The 19,492-nt window shown below is 37.9% G+C and overlaps 1 protein-coding gene across 2 annotated transcripts; it reads left to right on the top strand.

Annotated features, from left to right (window-relative positions):
* The first annotated feature begins 213 nt into the window (after nucleotides 1-213).
* On the top strand, nucleotides 214-17,776 carry LOC116250112 (uncharacterized). Of its 2 annotated transcripts, XM_031623514.2 has the most exons (6): nucleotides 292-345; nucleotides 1,975-2,061; nucleotides 10,038-10,131; nucleotides 13,150-13,364; nucleotides 16,797-17,094; nucleotides 17,180-17,776. In XM_031623514.2, exons 3-6 carry the CDS (start codon nucleotides 10,097-10,099, stop codon nucleotides 17,454-17,456), a joined length of 825 nt encoding a protein of 274 aa, XP_031479374.1. In that variant the 5' UTR covers nucleotides 292-345; nucleotides 1,975-2,061; nucleotides 10,038-10,096; the 3' UTR covers nucleotides 17,457-17,776. The 2 variants fall into 2 exon arrangements, with proteins under 2 accessions (XP_031479378.2, XP_031479374.1); XM_031623518.2 differs by lacking the exon at nucleotides 10,038-10,131 and having other exon boundaries at nucleotides 214-345.
* The last annotated feature ends 1,716 nt before the right edge of the window (nucleotides 17,777-19,492 follow it).

Raw genomic sequence — 19,492 nt, 5'->3', positions numbered from 1 at the left:
AAACAAAACCTCGATGGTTTTCCCATGAACATGTTTCGTGATGGATCGAAATATAAACCTTTGGAAGTTAAGGAGTGTTTTGAATTTTTCAAAGGCTATGGGGCCTCCAAGTATTTTAAAAGGACTCCGAGGGATCATGGAAATATACGAAAACATTTAGCGCAGATATGAAATTTGTGAGGAACTGGTATTCCCTTTTAGCGATTTTTTTTTCCCCCCATTTTCAATGCTTATCTCTCCTCTTGATCCTTCAAGAGAATTCATTCGTGCTGTCGTGAGTGACGTTTGCTCCAGCGACCGGCGATGCGCCGAAAAGAGGCTCCGACGAACACCGGATGAAACCCGGTACGAGAGAACTCTCTCTCTCTCTCTCTCTCTCTGTCCTTTTTTTTTTCTGCCTATGCAGATTGTAGAGAAACCCTCTGTATCACCCTCGACGCACCAGAGGGTTTCGGGGTTTCCATCAGCGTTCAGCCCTCTACGTCGAGGGTACCATTCACCCTCGACGCAGAGGGTTTCTCTTTGCATAGAAGGTACCCACCCTCGACACACGGGGAAACCTTCTGCCAAGTAGAGGGTATCCCTCTGCGTTGCCATCGATGCCGGGGAAGCCCTCTGCGTCGGCCTCGATACAGCAAAGGGTGCCCCTCTGCGTTGGGTTCGGTGCTTAGGGCCTCTGAAACTCTCTTAGTGGAGTGTTTTTGTTTTTTGGTAAAAATGGGGGACGGCCGTCGGCCGATCGTCGACCGGTGCTGTTTGTTTGTTTGTTTTTTTTAAAGTAATACGTAATTGATCGAGTCGGAGAAGGATAAGAAATCCCAAAAATTTGGGGCAAAAATAAAATTGGGGACAGCGATCTAGGGTTTAGTAGTGCTGTCAATGGCGTTGGAATGCAGGACAAGGCTGGGTGCAACAGTTGGATGGCGCAAAATCTCTCTCTCCCTCTCTCTTCGTGGGCAAGAACCGAAGCACTTAATCTCTCTTCCTCCTCCGTTCCTAACCTCTAAATTGTAGTAATCATTAATTCATTAGATGTCGTTATCTATGAAAAGAATTCCTTGTGGCTTTGTCTACATTAAAATGCCACATTTCAGGAACTTAATTGATATTTTGCATCTGTGTTGGTGCTTTTTTGTTGCTTCTTGCTGCTTTTTCTGTTCTACAACTTAGGTGCTCCATTTTTCTATAGCCATCTTGTTATTCATGTAAAATGAGGTTTAACTGTTTGTTATTCTTAGCTGTGTCTGCACATTCTGTCTCTTGCTGCATTAAAGTATTTTCGTTATTGCCTCTCCTGTATCTTTGGAATGAAACTCGGAGTAGAAACGGGAAAACATTATTAATGTGCCAGTTATGTGTTTATTACATATGGCATATACCCCCAAAAGCAACAAAACATGATATAAATCTGCCAGATATATGTTTGAGACAATGAGATGAGACGAATGTAGGAGGTTATCACGTATGCCCAAGGGTCACTGGGATTTTCCATCTTCTTTTATGCATGCCCATCAAACTGCAGAAAAATTACTTCTGGAATTATGATTCTAGAAAATCAAAGACTCTGAATTTGGAAGGGATGAAAATTCGTCTGCTGCCCTATTTCAAGAAAATGATTCCGTAACTATTTTTCTGGGCCACCAAATGGTAAAACTGGGAATCATTATTAAATTACCATTGGCCCCTTCTCTGGGGTTGAATAGAGAGAGAGAGAGAGAGAGAGAGAGAGAGAGAGAGAGAGAGAGGTGCTGGAGAGTGTTTGCCTTGCCTCATTAGGTTCTATTCCTGGCCAATGAGCAGGGACCAGTGCTTCATTTGGGGTCTCTGCTTTCTTCCTTTTCACAGATTTTAATTTAGGCTAGGGTTTACTGGGCATTTTATCAGTCGTCCTTCTGTGGTGCTCATTCTCCATTCAATTTTGGTGCTGTGTTTTCTGTTATGGGTTTTCATTTGAATATTTTGTTTTGATGACAGGGTTGTTGTGTGTTATGGTGGTGTCGTGGCAGGCAAAAAGAAGGTGCACTTGTTCCTGGTTGTGCTATTGCCAACAATTTTTACAAGGTAAGATGACTTTCTTTCACAACTCTCTTTGGTGTTTTCTTTGTTGGAATTGTTTTTATATGTGATTTTCGGGTATACAAGGTGTTGATGTGTGTTCTATTGTTGTATACTCAATCAGTGTTTCACGTGTTATCGTTCTAGAAGTTCTAGGAAGATGTACAAAAACATTTGCCTTTGCTTTTCTTGCTGTAAGATGTTGGGTGTACATGTTAATGTACGCCTCTGCAGAGGAATAGAGATCTACAAGATCAAGCTGGAGCTGGAGCTGCTTAATGTTACAAACTGAACATATAAACTTTTGTCTGTTTGGTTTATATTCGGTGAGTCCAAATCTGAAGTAAAACCCTGCTGAAATGGTACTTGTTCATCATAGCAATAGGATGAAGATTACAAGATTAAAGTGGTGCTTGACGCTACAGAAGAATATGTATAACATTTCTATTTAGACAAGAGAACCATATTCAATTCTATTTAGAGAACGGAAGTATATTTTATTTAGAAGCCCGAAAGAAAATCCTTTTGTGTCCTACAATTATAATCTGAATGCTGCCCTGTTGATAAAGTTGGCGTGATTTTCTGCTGGAACACTTCTATTGACATAATTCAAGCTTGAATGTCAGTTCTTCAAAAGCCGACCAAGTTACTGGCTAGAAGGACTGGGTTTGTGGAGATCGAAAGGAGCAGATCTAGTGACAATCTTATGAGAGCCACGTCTTTTAGATGGAACAACAAACAAGGGAAGTATGATTGCAAAAATAGAGGGTGTCTAAGGCAAAAACTCAATATTTTATAGACTAAAGGAGGTCCATGTGAATTGAGCTGGATCTGGATCAGTTTCATTGATCCTCTTAGCTGTGCTGAACAGTTGCTATTTGCTTTTTTAGTACTACTCCAAGAGATATAAACTTCACACCAACCCCCCCCACATATATATGCAAGATCTAGTTTTGACTGTCTTGTTATTGGGTATCCGACTTTATGGAAATTAGAAAATTCATAACCAAAGGATGAATTCCTTAGGAAAGTCAATTAGCTATTAACAGAATTCATATCCGACTTTATACGACTTTATAGAAATTAGAAAATTCATAAACAAAGGATGAATTCCTTAGGAAAGTCAATTAGCTATTAACAGAATTCATACGGAAATGATGATATGGCGATTGATTTGCTTGAGAATTGGAAGTTGTAACTTTTAGGAACGTGCATGTTTTGACATCTAAGATGATTTTGGATTGGTGAATATTAGAACTATGAGGTGTTGGACAATGCATCTTTCTGAAAGTAGCCTTCACTTATAAGGCATTATCACCATTCTCGTTGAGATACGTTTCCAGTCTATGAATATGTTTTTGTTTGTTTTTGTTGCTAGCTTTTTTCTACAAATAATTCTCTGTAGATGGGCTTGGAGTTTCATGTTTGGTTCTAAGTTTATGTTTCCTTTGGGTGTTTTATTTTCTTTGCATAGTTAATTGGGACACTTACGTGCTTTAGTTCAATGACGTATGTGAAAGTAAAAAATTGTGACTGAAACTTTAGTTATGTTGATTGTTATGTAATGAAATATTTGATGTGTTAGTGCTATGATAAACTTTAATTATTTTGGTGTAACAGCTTATAAGTTGATAATTACAGGTTCTTCATTGTGAAATGCTTCAGTTTTTTTAGTGCTCATTGATAACCTTTTTGGTGTTGTGCATAATCACCGGGAAGCATGTCTATGTAAGAGGAACATGAGATTTTTCTGAGGCTTTCCTACTTAATTGGTTTAGCAGGGGGCATCCAGCTATGGCAGGGATATAATCAAACTCGTATTTGCTAAAATCTAACCTTGATCAGGCTAGGCCATTATTTCCTACATACGGGTGCGGGTGCATGTGCAGGCAATGTTGTAAAAAACGTATCGTAAGCCGTATCGTTCCGGCTTTAAGATACGTTGTATCGTAATGTATCGTAACATATTGTAAATTTTTTTAATAAATCAGAAAAAGTAGGAAAAAATTCGAAAAATTCATAAAAAATCAGTAAAAAAACAAGAATAATATGTTCTTCATAAAAAACATGTTTTACAGAATGATAAACTTATTATTGCTATAAAGTTACGGTTCATCATTCGTAAACATCAAAATTCATAATAATATCAATCTAGAAAACACAATAACTCAACAATTACATAACGTATATCATAATTTCATAACCACAGATTCATAAGTCATAAGGTATTAAGGTCCATAAGTCTATGAGATGCCACATCAAAAAACAAGTTTTAGATGTTATGCATTACATCACAAGATAATAATGAAATTGTGAAAATGTTCAATGTCAGTACATATAAAATGAAAGCACTTTTGACTCTCATTCATAATCTTCATCATATTCATTCTCATCCTCATCTTCATCTTCTTCATCTTCATGATTTAAAAAAACCCCTTTCCTTCCAATGGGAATCAACCACCCATGCACAAATCCATGCTTTAATCGATGATTTAACGATGGAATTCGATGATTTCCTCCACGACGGCACAATATTTATGTTAGAAATGAAGAATGGGTGGTTTTTTATAAAGAAAACTCAAAAAAGAGGGATTTGAGCCCTCCTTTTTTGAAATCAGTATGTATCGTACGATACGAAGCGTATCGCACTGTATCGTATGATACGGGGGGCCTGTATCGTACACATCGTACGATACGGGCACGATACACCCCTATATACGATACAAGGAGTGTATCGTATCATATTTTTCAAACGATACAATACGTATCGTACGATACGTACAACACTGGGTGCAGGTGTGGACCATAAAAAACTTGGGTGCCGCAGTAATGTCGTACAAACACACACACACACACTATATATATATATATAATCACATGGGTGAGATGAATTCATTTCTGCTGCAGCAGCACTACTACTACTACTTGTCATATTTCTACTTTCACTTGTAGGCATCGTTCCTTTTCCTTTATTGGCTATTACAACTTATGTCTGAAAAACAAAAAATTATAACTACTAACTGAAAATTTATATCGGCAATTCAACAATATATATCAACAATTCAAGCACGTAAGAAAAGAAATGATGTAGCTCTGCTGGTCTGCGGCTGCCACATGCAAATAGTGCAGCCGTTGGAGCTACATTACATAAGTGCACACTCACTTATGTGATGTAGCTTCAACGATGCATTTTGTTTTTCATTAATATCAACAGCCACAGCCATACAATTCAACTAAATCAATCAACTAAAAGCGTATGGACACGGTGATTGACAAACACACAAATCAGGGGACTGAAAGCTTACAGTGAACTTGCAAAACACACAAATTAGACGACTGAAAGCACCACTGACTAAAAATGCACAAATCAGGCGAACAGAAAAAAACACTAATCAGATTATCTCCAGCAGACCAGAAAAACGCACAAACGTTGGACAGAAGGGAGAGGATGAAAAATGTCGACGGAGGATGAAAATACATGCCGCCGGTCAATGGGATAGGTTGTCAAACGACGGGTGAGGCTGCTGGAGAAGTAAGATGCTTAAACGTTTGGACAGAGAATGACACAGCCAAATCAGGCGATGGAGAACCAAATGACGTCTTTCAACCGCAATAAAGGTGTTGCCCTTTGCCGGAAAAGTTGCCGTTTGCTAGAGAAGTCGTCATTCGCCAGAGTTACCCTTACTGCTGAAAGCACCCTTTGTCGATTGCTGTGGGTGAAACGCACAGCCCATTGAGGGCTCTGCTGCATTTTCTCTTTAACGTTAAAAAGAAAAAAATGTAAACCCTACACTGTGGACGGTTTTGGACTCCGGTCAACTTTGTTCTGAGTCCGAAAATAGACAGATTTGTACTCAGGTATGTGGACCATACCCGACACGCTACCCAGGGCGTACTGAGTGCGTACCGGTATGGTGCAGGTACTGTTCATAGTACCTGTCTTACATAGGTCACAGTGGTACGCCAAAACGAGTCGCGTACTTGTACCGGTACGCCGGTATGGCAAAAAGGGTACGATGGTACGGGGCGGTACGCCAAATCCGGATCTGAGTTAGAACCAGATCCAAACAACATTTAAACAACCAATGGGCAACAGGCGGAAAGGCAAACCCTTCGATGCCCAATGCCCTTCTCCTCCTCCATCTCGACTTTCAATAGAAGGTTTTCCGGTGGGCGTTTGGGCAGCTGCAGACCGACGGCGACCGGCGACGAACGGCGACTGTCAACCGGCAACGGATGGAGAACAGTGACGGACGGCGAGTGGGCGACGCCGACGGCAGTTTTTCGTCTGTTGGTTTTTGTGTTTTCCCCTTTTGATTTTTAGGGTTCCCAACTTCCGATCTGCTTCAATATTGCGAGATTTGTTCTTCTCTCTAGTTTCACAACTTCCGGTGTGCTTGTTCTTTGTGTGTCAGTGCTCTGTGTGCATGTTTTCCCATTTACATGTTATAGGTTCATGCACAGAATACCTTTTAACTGTTTGTTAATATGATTATGAGGGAGACAATGCACTGCATGACTTCCCCAATGTGTTTCTTCATTTTGAGGGCATCTCCATCATGACCCATGTCTTGCATAACATATTTTTTCTTATGCCTCTCAAGCCTCTCTACGAACCAATAGATGATAAATGCTTAGAAAGCTGTAGAAGCTTGGCCACCTCTCTAACAGCTTCCTTAGCTTCTACACCTAGATCAGGAAGGAGAATAAAGGCGGTATGTATGTCCCGATGACAAATTTATCTACCAAGAACCATGTCTACAAAGAGATGACCACCACAACAGAAAGTAATATTTTCACAATTCTAAGTCACATCAACAACAAAGGTGATCAGGCTCCTTCAACTGCAAAAGCACATGAAAGTAGCCTTTATGTTCCAAATGATCACAGTCATGCTTTCCCCTATCCATATAGTTCACAAAGCAATAGCGATTGAATCAATCCACCTTCCCGAGGCGAAAAGCCTCTAGTTTATCCATTTTTAAGCCTCTCCCACCTGGCTAGGCATCTGGACTTAAAGAACTTAAAGTTTGGTCATCCTGAGAAAAAAAAAAAAATCTCACTTGACAGCAAGAGACTATCAAACGAAATTATCATGTTTACCCACCTAAAGGCAGCTATACCCATTACAATAGTTCAAGACATGGGTGCAGGGTGTATGGCAGTGGCTAGGACATGGTCAAACCTGTACAATGTGCAACTGACACTGCCCTTTGTTTCCATGTTTGGACTTGGTCAACTTTGACCAACTTCAATGTACCTTTTTGTAACCCTTTTAAACTAAGTCACATGGTGATCTAAAATGCACCAAGCACCCATGTTGACACGACACGGGTGCAGGCTCCGACAAACACCCAAGCCGCACCTGATTTTTTCCTTTTTTTTCAATTTCTTCTCTACCTTTTTTTTCCTTTTCCCCTCCCTTTTTCATTTCCCTCCTCTCTTTCGTTTTTTTTCAAACTTTCAGCTTTGCCCTTCTCTTTTTAAAAAGGCAGACAGTCAAAGGTGCAGCAGTCGTCCTTTTTAAAGCACACCCAGTCTGCTGTCCTTTAAAAGGACGACTAGACTATGCATATTTAAAATAAAAACTTTATTTTATTTCCTCTCTCTTTCTTTCTTTTGAAGCTTCCAGCTTTTCTCTTTAAAAAGGAAGGCAGCAAAGGAATAACCAGTTTGCTGTCCTTTGACCAGACTGCTTACACTAAAAAATAAAAACTTTATTTTATTCAATTTATAATATTAAAAATTAACTGCCCTTACAATGCCTGTCCTTTAAAAAGGACAACCAGACTGTCTATATTCTAAAGGACCATTATTTTATTCAATTTAATGTTTTAAAAATAAATTACATTTCTATTTTCATGCACCCAACACTTACATTCAATTTAAAATGCACCCAACTCCGTTTGGCATTCGCTCATATTCACAGTGTGTTTGACTGTTTTTCAGTTCTTTTTTGTGATGTTCAGGATTTAATGATTATTTTCTGAAATGTGGAATTGTTTGATCGTTGTTTTCTTGGTATACACTATACAATATACATGCTTGAGTTTGATTGTTAAAGTGTTAATGTTTTTCACCTAGATCAGTTTTTTGTTTTGGCTGCAATGATGATTATACTGTTGTCTAATGTTTACTTGCTTAGCATGTATATATGACTAATTTCTGCTGGGTTTTGCTGTTTTTCATAGTGTCCATAATTTGATCTGCTTTGCTGCAATGACTGTTAGCACCAAATGTTTGAAGTGTATTGTAAACATTTACTCATTTACCATTTACTGATTTAGATTTTAGTATTTTACTTAGCACCGAATGTAGATAGTGTAAATTTGTAAACTTTTTTGTACATACTTTATAGACAATTTTGTTATGTGTGTGCGTGTGTGTGTATTATAGTAATAATAATAATAATAATAATAACTTACATTCGCTGCACCTAATTGTTTTTGGAATGTGCCACTCCGGCACCCGCACCCCGCAACTATGTGACAAAGCTTTTCAAAGATATTAGCATTCGTTCAATTTGATCAACTGTGTTATCCTTTTCTCTTAAACCTTTTACTTATGAAGACTGAAAGCAAGCTGACTGAAATTGTTGTGCCCAGTACATGTGCCTTCGATTTTCAGACAGGAAGGAATACCACACACATGATCTGCATAGTTGCCTCGGTAGAAAGTAGAAACAAGCTTCTGACTACATGACTTTGAGGTAAGGAAATTGAGGACATAAGACATTAAAAGGGTCACATCCTTAGTTGTCAAGATCTTGACTAGTTGGTTGACTAGTCCAACTAGTTGGTTGAATCAGTTATCTACCGACCTGTGCCTCAAAACAGCATTGGTCATACTAGTTAATTAGTCAACCTAGTGGTTACTCAGCCAACTAATTCCTGACTATACATATAAATGTATATCTGTGTTCATATTATAGATATATATGTTTTTTACTTATTTCCTATGAATATTTGTGTTTATTACTTTATTTATTTATAGTCCATCGATTTGAAATTAGTTCCAACCTATGTCACATGCATGCAGGTAAGGCACCGACACAACTTTTTCAAAAAACTTAGGTGCATGGGCACAATGTGTGAGTGTGTGTGCGAGCGCGTATGCGTGTACATATAGATGCGAAACGTGATTCCATCCCTGGTATGACGTTCCTCAGCTATCCGATTTACCACCATCAGATGGCATCCTTTTATTGAAGAAAAGGAAAGAAAAAAGAAAAGGGGGAAGAGGGAAGAGGGAGAGAATGCAGACCGCTGCTGTGGGGGTTTCGCAAGTTGGAACTACCTTTGACAGATCAAGACAGCCAGCGTAGGACATCCTTCTGGCAGATGCTCATGCATGAATGAGGGAGCACCCCTGTCGCGAATGGAGAAAAAGGGTTTTCCTGCTGCTCAGGAAGTGAGGGAGCTAGCAATGGAGGAAGGAGGATGCCAGTGGTGGTCAGTCAACGTCTCACAGGACCCGATGGCCCGCAAAGGGGGTTAAATAAGAACACAAGGTCTAGATCAGACAGCTCAAATTTGGAAAATTCAATTACTATTTTCACTCAAGAAGTTATAGGGAAGAAAGATAAAAAAAACTTGCAAGAGGGAATTAATCCCACACACACACACACACACACACACACACACACATATATATATATATATATATATATGAGGCCCAAAGAGCTAGCTGTTGGAAGTCATCCAATAGCTCTATTCAGAGCCGTTTGAGTCCCCCAACTGACCTTGGCAAGACCAAAGTTGACCAAAACAAAAAAAAAAACATGAAATAAAAAATGAAAATTTACAGAAAGAAATATAAAAAATATTTACAGCAAAACCTATATAACAAGCATACTTAATGTATGTACACACACACACACACACACACACATATATATATATATAATTAAAATATGCTCAATATGTACAATACAACTATTTTAACTTTTAACAGCTTTTTTATCAAATAAATGTTGAGTGCAGGATTGCCGGTTCGAGAAGTTGACTGCAAAAGGCTCTAGGAAAGGAGATATTTGTTACTTATGTCCCATAGGTATGGGTACGGGTGTCGGTACAGGTACGGATACTAACCATTTTTAAAAAACTTGCGTGCGGGGGTACGGCCGTATATATATATATATATATATATATATATATATATATATATATATATAATAAGAAATATTTAGAAAATATGTATCAAAATAAAGAATATACATCAACATAAACAAATAAATAACATAGAAAATATATATCAACGGCTCTTGCAGCAGTGTGTTTAAGAAACCTATGAAAAACTTTAAACATATGGACATCCAAGCAGCCCCCTAGTCAAATATCAACATCATTCGAAATTTCACATCCAAAGAATAGAAGAAAAAGTAAGGTGGAAAAAATTAAATCAAAGTAAAATTAAACAGTTTGGATCTATAGGTACTCAAGTGTCAAAGTACCCATTTTGGGTACGAGTACGGCGAAATGGGTACATGGACCTTATTGAATTACCCATGTGACTTAGTTTGTTACATGAATTATCTTTGTAACCGCAAGGATATTTTTGTAATTTTGTGGTAAGAGATTGGGGATCCTAGTGTATCAAAATTGTTGAGTTGAACACATACTAGAAGGAAATATTTGAAAAAGATTTTGAATGTGAAGATTGTATTCTAGGATAAATGAAAAGTCCACCTTTTAAGGAAAGAACTTTCTTTACTTCCAATTCTTTTGAGGTTATCTATTTTGATGTTTGGTGTCTCGCACTATCACTTCAAATTTCAAAAGGAGAATTTTTGTATTATGTTCTATTTGATGATGATTACACACACTGCAGTGGATTTATTTGCTCAAACATAAGTATGAGGTATTTACCATGTTGAAAGCCTTTCACAATGGCCAATTTGATGCTAACATTAAAATCTTTAGGCTAGATTCCAATGGAGAATATCTTTCAAATGAATTTAAGGAGTATCTTGATCAAAATGAAATAGTTTACCAAATGTCTTATCCTAGAACCCCTCAACAAAACAGGTTAGCTGAAAGAAAAGATGGACATATAGTAGAAACGAATAGAACCTTATAAGTTGGGAAAAAGGAAAAGAGCAAAAAGAAAAGATAAGAAAAAGAAGGATAAATTGTAGGAAAAGAAGGAAAGATGTAATTGAAGAAGGTCACTTTGAAAAACCCAAAAACAAAAAGAAAAAAGATTGGAGGAGGAGAAGAGGAGGAAAAATAAAGAAAAGGAGGGAAATGTTTGATTATGTATCTTGGTATACTGCATGTTTTCTTCTTCTTCTTCTTCTTCTCCGGCACGTAGGTGGGTAGCAGCATACCATTTATTTTGTCATAAATGTTATATTAGGTTTTACATATGTTGCCCATGATTTTTTTTTTCAGAACTTAATGGTTACACTTTTAACTCATAACTAAATATTTTGGACAGTTTTTTTTTTTAAAAGCTCACAATGCATAGACTACCCGTCACCTAGGCATGTCATGCCTAGCACATAGACATTGGATAAAACCTATGTCACAATGGTATGGGTACGGGTCGGGTACGGGTACGGGTGCGGGTACGGGTACCGGGGTACAGGTACTGGTACGGTGTTTTCGTAAATCTTGGTATGGGTACGGCGACTATTATATATTATTATATATAATTAATTCAAAAAATTGAAAAAACGTTATGGGTTCAAAAGCACCGACCTAAAGATGTAATCATGTTAACAACAATAAGTCATAAACCTTTTATTTTTAAATGCAATTAAATGGCCTTCTGCAATTACACGTGCAACTAATCCTTCCTCTTTTTTAGAATTACAAACTAAGCACAAAAGAAAATCAAGTGCATGAATACATTTCAATGGAATGCATACATTGGAACACGAAGATGCAATTCTTCACCTCCTCTTTCACGTACAATTATGAACTATTTTTTGTATAATTATTGTTTACACCTTTATGAAATTCTACCTTATGGTTTGAGATGTGGTGCCCAATGTGGGTTCTCTATATATGGTTGAATGCAAGTACTGGTGTAATACGATCTTAAGCAGGGTTTAATTTGGCTTTGGGAACTGTAGTTTGTGAACAGGCCAATGGTGTTGAGTGAACCACATATATTAAATGGTAGGAAATTGTAAGAAGCCTAGCTGAATAACAATTTCTGCCTCCCTCTCTCTCTCTCTTTCTCTCTTTAATTTTTTCCTTACCAATGTGGGTTCTCTATATATGGTTGAATGAAAGTACTGGTGGGATACGATCGCTGGGTTTAGTTTGGCTTTGGGAACTGTAGGTTGTCAACAGGTCAATGGTGTTGAGTGAACCACATATATTAAGTGGTGGGAAATTGTAAGAAGCCTAGCTGAATAAGAATTTCTCCCTCCCTCCCTCTCTCTTTCTCTCTTATACTTTTTCCTTAACTTGCATTCCAAGTCTGCATTCAGTTCCTGAATTCTTCAAGGTTAGGCCACCATCTCAGATCGCAGAAGCCTCAAAATTGTTATAGGAGTCCATGCCATCAAAAGAAAATTCCAGCAGAACTAGTGTCACAAATGCTCCTAGTCCTATGGACAAGATGAAGTTGATCTTGGAGGCCAAGGTCGTCAGGGCCACCCTGGTGCTGCATCTTAAAATCCCCAGTTTATGCCCCGCTCAAAAACTTGAGGCCTTGAACCAACCTGGGATGCCTAAATGATAGATGCTAGAATCTAAACCATAAACTTGAAAATCTTAAACTCCAAAACTTATGTTGTACACCTGTACTTTCATTCAAATGATTTTAATATTTAATGCTTATGCACTGTCCTCAAGAATGGAATATGTCATGATATTTTCCAATCAGATTGCAGAAATCCATCTTCATATTTGGGCTTACTTTTGGGTATATTTTGGTCAAATCATTAATGATTTTGTTTGCCCCCTTGTAACACCACAAATGTCTCTTGCTGCAAGAGAGAGAGAAAGAGAGAGAGAGACTTGTACATCCCCGTTTGCTGTCTTAGGATCTGTTTGCGTCCCTGTTCTTATATGACTAGTTTTTTTGGCTCATCTCCTGACTTGTTATTGCATTATCTTTTACATGCCAAACATAGTCAAGTTCTGCCTCCAAGCGTCATGTGAATAAATTAGGCATGCCCAGTTCAATGGACCCAGAGATGGAGAAGCACCTTGCATCAATGCTGATACAAGAGGCAACAACATTGCGTCAGCAGGCTGACAAGGAAGGAGTGCACATTTACTTGCAACGGCCTCAGCAAAGGAGTAGACCAAATTCTCGCTTTCTCTCTGCAACTGTTCTTGGAGTGCAACAAGGTGAATGTGAAAATCCCTTTATATGGTCGCATCACCTTTTTCTTTTTTGCATAATGGGTGGATTGGGATCATATCAGGTACAGCTTGAGAAAACCTTAGCACGTTATTGAATGTTTACAAAGTTGAATGGTAACGGTTGAATCTTAATGCCTCAAAATTTTTTCAATGCTCACTCTAAAATTTATAATTGCTTTCTCTTGTTGGTTTCAATTTAAACACTTGATTTCAATGTTGTTAAATGCGTTGAAGCGAAGTGAAGCATTATGCCTGTGAGGTGAGGCGCAGTGCTCCAAGATGAAGCGAAGCGTAAGCTTAAGGACCAAAATCACTAAATATATAATATCCATAAATAAGGTTAAAATTAAGAACAACTATTAAAATAATAACAATGTGTAAAGGACAATGTGAGGAAACTTATTTGCTCATATTATCAATTAGAAAATGATATTGGAAAATGACAACTTGAACATTTTTGGCTGCTCAAAACTTATAACCATCAGCAAGAACTTCTTAGCTCCAGAAAAAAGGAGAAACTAAATTGCAGCTTGGTCCATCAAAATCACATTTAGGACCTGCCAATCAAAATCACTTTGAAGCACTGCTATAAAAGTTGGCTTGAATCTGTTGAACAGAAATGAAGTATCAAAAAAACTTCCAATGAATGGTTTGGAACAAAAAAATTAGAAGAAAATTAAGAAACTTAATGCCTACTATAGTGCATAGCTAGAGAAATGAATAAAAGAATCAAAGCCATCCAGAATTATCAACAACATTTGTATATTGGTTTCATAGGCATGCAAACAAACCATATCCACACTCCATTTTTCACAAAGGAAGGACAAAAAGGAAAAAAAAACCTTACCAGTGACCAGCGAGAGGGCTTAGAAAAACATTGCCTTAAAAAAACCTGACCTTAAAACTCATATTTTATAAGCATTTTGAAAGCTGACCGCAAGGTACCTGAAGCGTGTGCTTCAGACACATTGCATGCATCAGGTTAATTTATGCTTCATACAGATGCTTTGATGCGTTTTCATTAGTAAGGTGGTCTGATGTGCACGCTTCACGCCTCGAAGCATGCACAATTAACGACAGTTACGACACTGCTCGACATCACAAATTTACCTGGTCCTGGCAGGCCTCCATTTTAAAATTTTTTGTTGATGATAAGCCCACTTGGATGGTCTGTGTATTTTAGACCTAAGTCACATGGGTGCACCAACTATGTGACATAGGTTGACCAACTACCAGCACCCATACCCGTACCTATGTGACATAAGTGCACCAACTATGGTGGCAGCCCACATCGGTGGGGGTGAGGGTGCGGCTCGACATGGCACCCGACTTGGCACACGACAAAATATGATAAGTTTTTCATTTTTTTTCCTTCTCCTATCTTTCCCTCTTGTTTTTTGCCCTCTTCTCTCTCTCCCCCCTTATTTTATTTAATAAAATTTTGAATTTTGTATGAGATTAAGGTAACCTTGATAAAAATAAAGTTTAAAAATATAGACAAATAATATTACTTATATATATATATATATATATATATATATATATATATATATGTGTGTGTGTGTGTGTGTGTGTGTGTGTGTGTGATCTCGCTGCACTAGCACACAATCTTTTTTTTTTTTGAAACTTGCTGCATTCCACACCCATGTGACATAGTTTTAGAATATAAACCCAGATTACTGTGCATCATTACTGTGACAGTGTGTTAACTCATGAAAAAACTTGTTGCATAATTTTGTTTACTGAACGTCAATTAATTTCCATGATAGAGCAAGCAAGATTAACATAACCAAAATCAAATATGTGATTTAGCAATGACTTCGTTGTAAAGTAATAAACTAGTGGTTCTCCCCACAAAATTAGTCAAAGCTTGGTAAATTGACATGGCTAAGCTCACGGATGAGTTGAACAACCTTGATGTGCCTTGTAAACTCATGCTGCTCGCTTGTGCCATCTGCCTGTAGGTTTTGCTAGAGTCAGTTGAAAGGTTCTGGGTGTTCATTCTCATGCACAAAGAAGGATTAAGAGTTGACCAGTTCTGTCACTTCTTCATTCACTAAAATTTGGGTATTGGGAAATTAAGTGTGATACTAATTTTCACCAAGGTCTTTTGACTGAGATCTGATATCATAGAAAATGCATAACATTAGTGAACAGGCAAATTCTTTTCAAGATGTTTGATGGAGTTGAAGTTGATAACAGTAACTGAAAATGAGAGTTCTGGTAATCCTGGTTTCCTCTCTACCCATTTTTAATCTAGGGAACTGAGGAATGGGAGAACTGCCAGTGCTTCATCTCTCCATTTCATGACACGAGGTTCATGAGCTAGCAGGTCATTTTCCGTTGTAGTTACTTTTGGCTAGAAAAGCATGGAGTATTTGGAGCCATATTTTGGGCTTATAAACGTGGAGGAAGTGTTAAGTTTTACCTTTTTTCTTGCTGCATTCATGTTCTTTCTCTCTTTCTGATGGTTCAATTATGTCTCATCAGTGAAGTAGGAAACAGATGAAGCAAGTTATTTTGATCACCTATGTCACATAGGTATGGGTACGGGTGCGGGTACGAACAATTTTCAAAAAAATTTGGGTGCGGGGGTATGGCCGTACACACACGCGGACATATATATATATATATATATATATATATATATATATATGTGTGTGTGTGTGTGTGTGTGTGTGTGTGTGTGTGTGTGAAAATTTCAAAATGAATTAACATATTCTCAAATCATGATCCAAAACACATTATGGAAGTAATTAACATACAAATATATCAGCTTTCTTGATTCTCTGTCACATCATCAAGATTAGAAGGAGCAACAGGTCATGCTTTTAAGATATATTGACATCGCTATGGTGATGGCTCACACTATTATCGAAGAGTCAAGTTATAGAGAAGGAATGGATTTTCGAAACATTGTATGGAAGATTTTAAATGAAAAGTTGTGAGGAGCTATGTACAAGAAAGGTTTAGAGTGAAAAAGGAAACAAGAAAAGAGGGGGATTTTTAATTTTCAACTAAAAAACTGGACAACTTTGGACTTGGTCAAAGTTGACTGAGTCTGAAATGAACAAAAATGATCTCGGGTACGTTGACCGTACCCGGTAATGCGTTGACTGTACCAGGGCCGTACCCGTACCGTACGGGTACTCCTTAAGAGGAGTACCCATGTGACATAGTTTGTAATCCATGTTCTTTTCCTTTCTCATGTTTCAGTTCTGTCTCGTGGGCAAAGCAGGAAATTTGTGAAGCAAATTATTTTGATAATTCAGAATTCTTTAGTTACTAGTTGGTACAGGTTTCTGAAAAATGAACCTTTTCTTATTATAGGACCTCTTGGGAGTTGGAATGTGTTGAATTAGTTTTTTGTTTTTGCAACCCTGTATTTATGTTCAAATGGATTTTATTGTTTGGTAGCAAACCGTGTTACTGAAGTGAATGAAATGTGGAGGATCAGGGAGAAAGAATTGGAATTAAATGGCCAGTTAAAAAGTTCAGATGGTAAAAGCGGCCACCACAGATCCCCTGACCACGGTCACCAGAAATGTCACTCTGCTGATTGTTGCAGCACTTCATCAAGGACTGACAGGAAGAGGCTTGACAACAATAGCGATAGTCCCTGCATTTCAAATTCACTGGTTTGTAGCAGTGGCTTTTCACCAGAGCATGATGGTGCTCTGAAAGAAGAGGAGTTGGAGGACTTCTTGAGATCAAGGTTATTATTATTCAGCAGCAAACATCTACTTACTAATTATTTTATGATTGTACTTCTTCTAACTGAAAAAACTTGCGAGTGACAGGGCCAAGCGGGGAAGAGGTTCAGTGGGTTCAAGAATGGACGAACCTGGCCCCTATCTTCCATCTGTACGATCTAATGAGAAATCAGTATCTCCAGATTCAAGGCTAAACAAGGAGTGGGAACGCCACATATTTGGACCTGATAAGCCTTCCTGGCTGAATGTGCCCCAGGATAAAGATGATATGGATCTGTCTAAACTGAGAAAGAAAGCTGCAAAAGAATCCAATCGTTCTGAGAAACGGAAGGTTAAAAAAAGTAAGAAGAAGAAACGACGTTAGATGCATTATTGGCTGTTGTCATTAGCTCTTCAGTGCTTCATTTCTTCTAACCATGGCATGGTGATCGTGGCTACAGCAGAAAAGGGAGGTAGGATTGAGTTTTTTTTTTTTTCAAAAAAAGAAAAAGAAAAAGGGACAGGCTTGTTTCCTCTAGGAGTTTTGAGTTTTTAACATTCATGAAAGGAAGCTTCGCCATACTTTACTGTCGTGGATATTACTGCCTGGATCAGTACAAATTGTCTTTGCACGTGTTATAACACTGCTTTTGAACAATAAAAGACCAAGTTTCCAATGAAATGAAATTAACTAGTGTTGCTGTAGCTTTGTAACCCCATATGCAATAGAAGCTTGCTTGTATTTCTTGTTACAAAATTTGCACCTATTGAATCAACAGGCACTCTTGTTTACGTGAATGCACGAGTAGCTCGTTTGCCGGATAAATTTCTTTAGCAGGATCAACTTTGAATCCTATGGGGATAGAAGAATCTGATTTTGTCACTGCTTCTGCAACACCTTTTTTCTCTTTTATTTTCTCTGGATAGGAGTGCTAATGGACGCGGGAAGGACTTGGCAAAGCGTGTCTTTAATATGACTTCTTGTCTTTTCTCACGCACTTGGGGTTCATAAAACTGTCCCTTTTGAGTTACAAGCATACTTGTGTGCTTGGCCCCAAATTTGAGTGTTTAGCTTTGATTATGAAGTTAATTATAACCAACTGACTCCAACTGATACGAGTATGTAGTGTAGTAGATCTCAAGCTAATCTATAGTTGGCTTTTATTTGTACCAATAAGGACAAACTACGTCAATTGACATTATAGCACTTAAGCCTTTAAAGGTTTTTGAAATTGTTTTCAAATCCTTCTTGACATACGTGGTGATAACTTGGAGTGTATTGTCTCATCAACCAATTTGTCTTGGAAGATTTTATATAGGTTTGTCAATTAGTGTCGGCATCTTGAGGATAAATTGGCCGATGGAGCAGGACCACAAAGGTTAATTTTTTTTTTTCTTTTGTAACAAAAATATCATAACTTGCCATCGTAAATGGAATAAAAGGTGTGTGATTTAGATGCACCATCATGTACCCAGAAAATAGTTGTTAACCTAGTGAGTATAGCGATCTACGTTTCTGTCTTCTTTGTTTGAAATAGTTCAATAGCTTAGCTAATGTTGGGTGTTCAATTCCCCCCAACGTCATGTGCTGAAGCGGTGCTTTAGGTCTAACCTCAATTTGCAGGTAAATAAGAGGAGCCAAGTGTTTGTTCACATTGGGAACTATTGCCTTGTTTGTGCATATGAACATTTATTAGAACAATTTCCTCTACTCCATGCACATGATTATGATCCTCATGTGCATCAGACTCATTACTGCCCTATTCATGCATGTGCACATCCATTGCAACACTTTCTCATGCTTCGTGCACATCATGATAATCTTCACATTCATAGAACTCGTCATCAACCTATTTATGCATACACGCATCTATTGGAACAATTTCATCTATTCCATGTGCACCAATATGATCTTCATATCATTACTGTAGTTCTACTTACACTAGTCCTAAAAGGACATCAGCAAAAAGGGAGGAAGCATCAATAAATTTTTTACTAGTACAAGTTATGGAATGAATGAAAAGTATTGCTGTCCTAGCTGCTAATAATTTAATTGCAACGTATGCAAGTAGCAACACCTTCACTGGTGCAAAAAAAGCATAAAAAGTGTTGTGGGAGAACTTAATGGAAGGTGGGCTAAAAGATTCATGATAAAGTATGGATGACACAAACCACGCTCATGACATTTGTCAACAGCGACATTGCCTATTCGTGTTAGTGACAAGGCTAAACTGTCGTGCAATTTGCACAAAAGAAGACAATGTCAGTCAGTATGAACTAAAATGGTGCACTATGGGACACCAAGTTTAATATGGACACAAAAAAGCAACATTGGCATATTGCATATTATATAGGTGATTTTTTCTGTTGACCACCTGGCCCGTTAACTGATTTATAATTAGAGGATTAATGTTCACTGGT

Source organism: Nymphaea colorata, chromosome 3 (genome assembly GCF_008831285.2).
Source record: "Nymphaea colorata isolate Beijing-Zhang1983 chromosome 3, ASM883128v2, whole genome shotgun sequence".
Classification (NCBI taxonomy): domain Eukaryota; kingdom Viridiplantae; phylum Streptophyta; class Magnoliopsida; order Nymphaeales; family Nymphaeaceae; genus Nymphaea; species Nymphaea colorata.
Note: the sequence above shows the minus strand (reverse complement) of the source record. Positions and strands in the feature narration are given on the sequence as shown.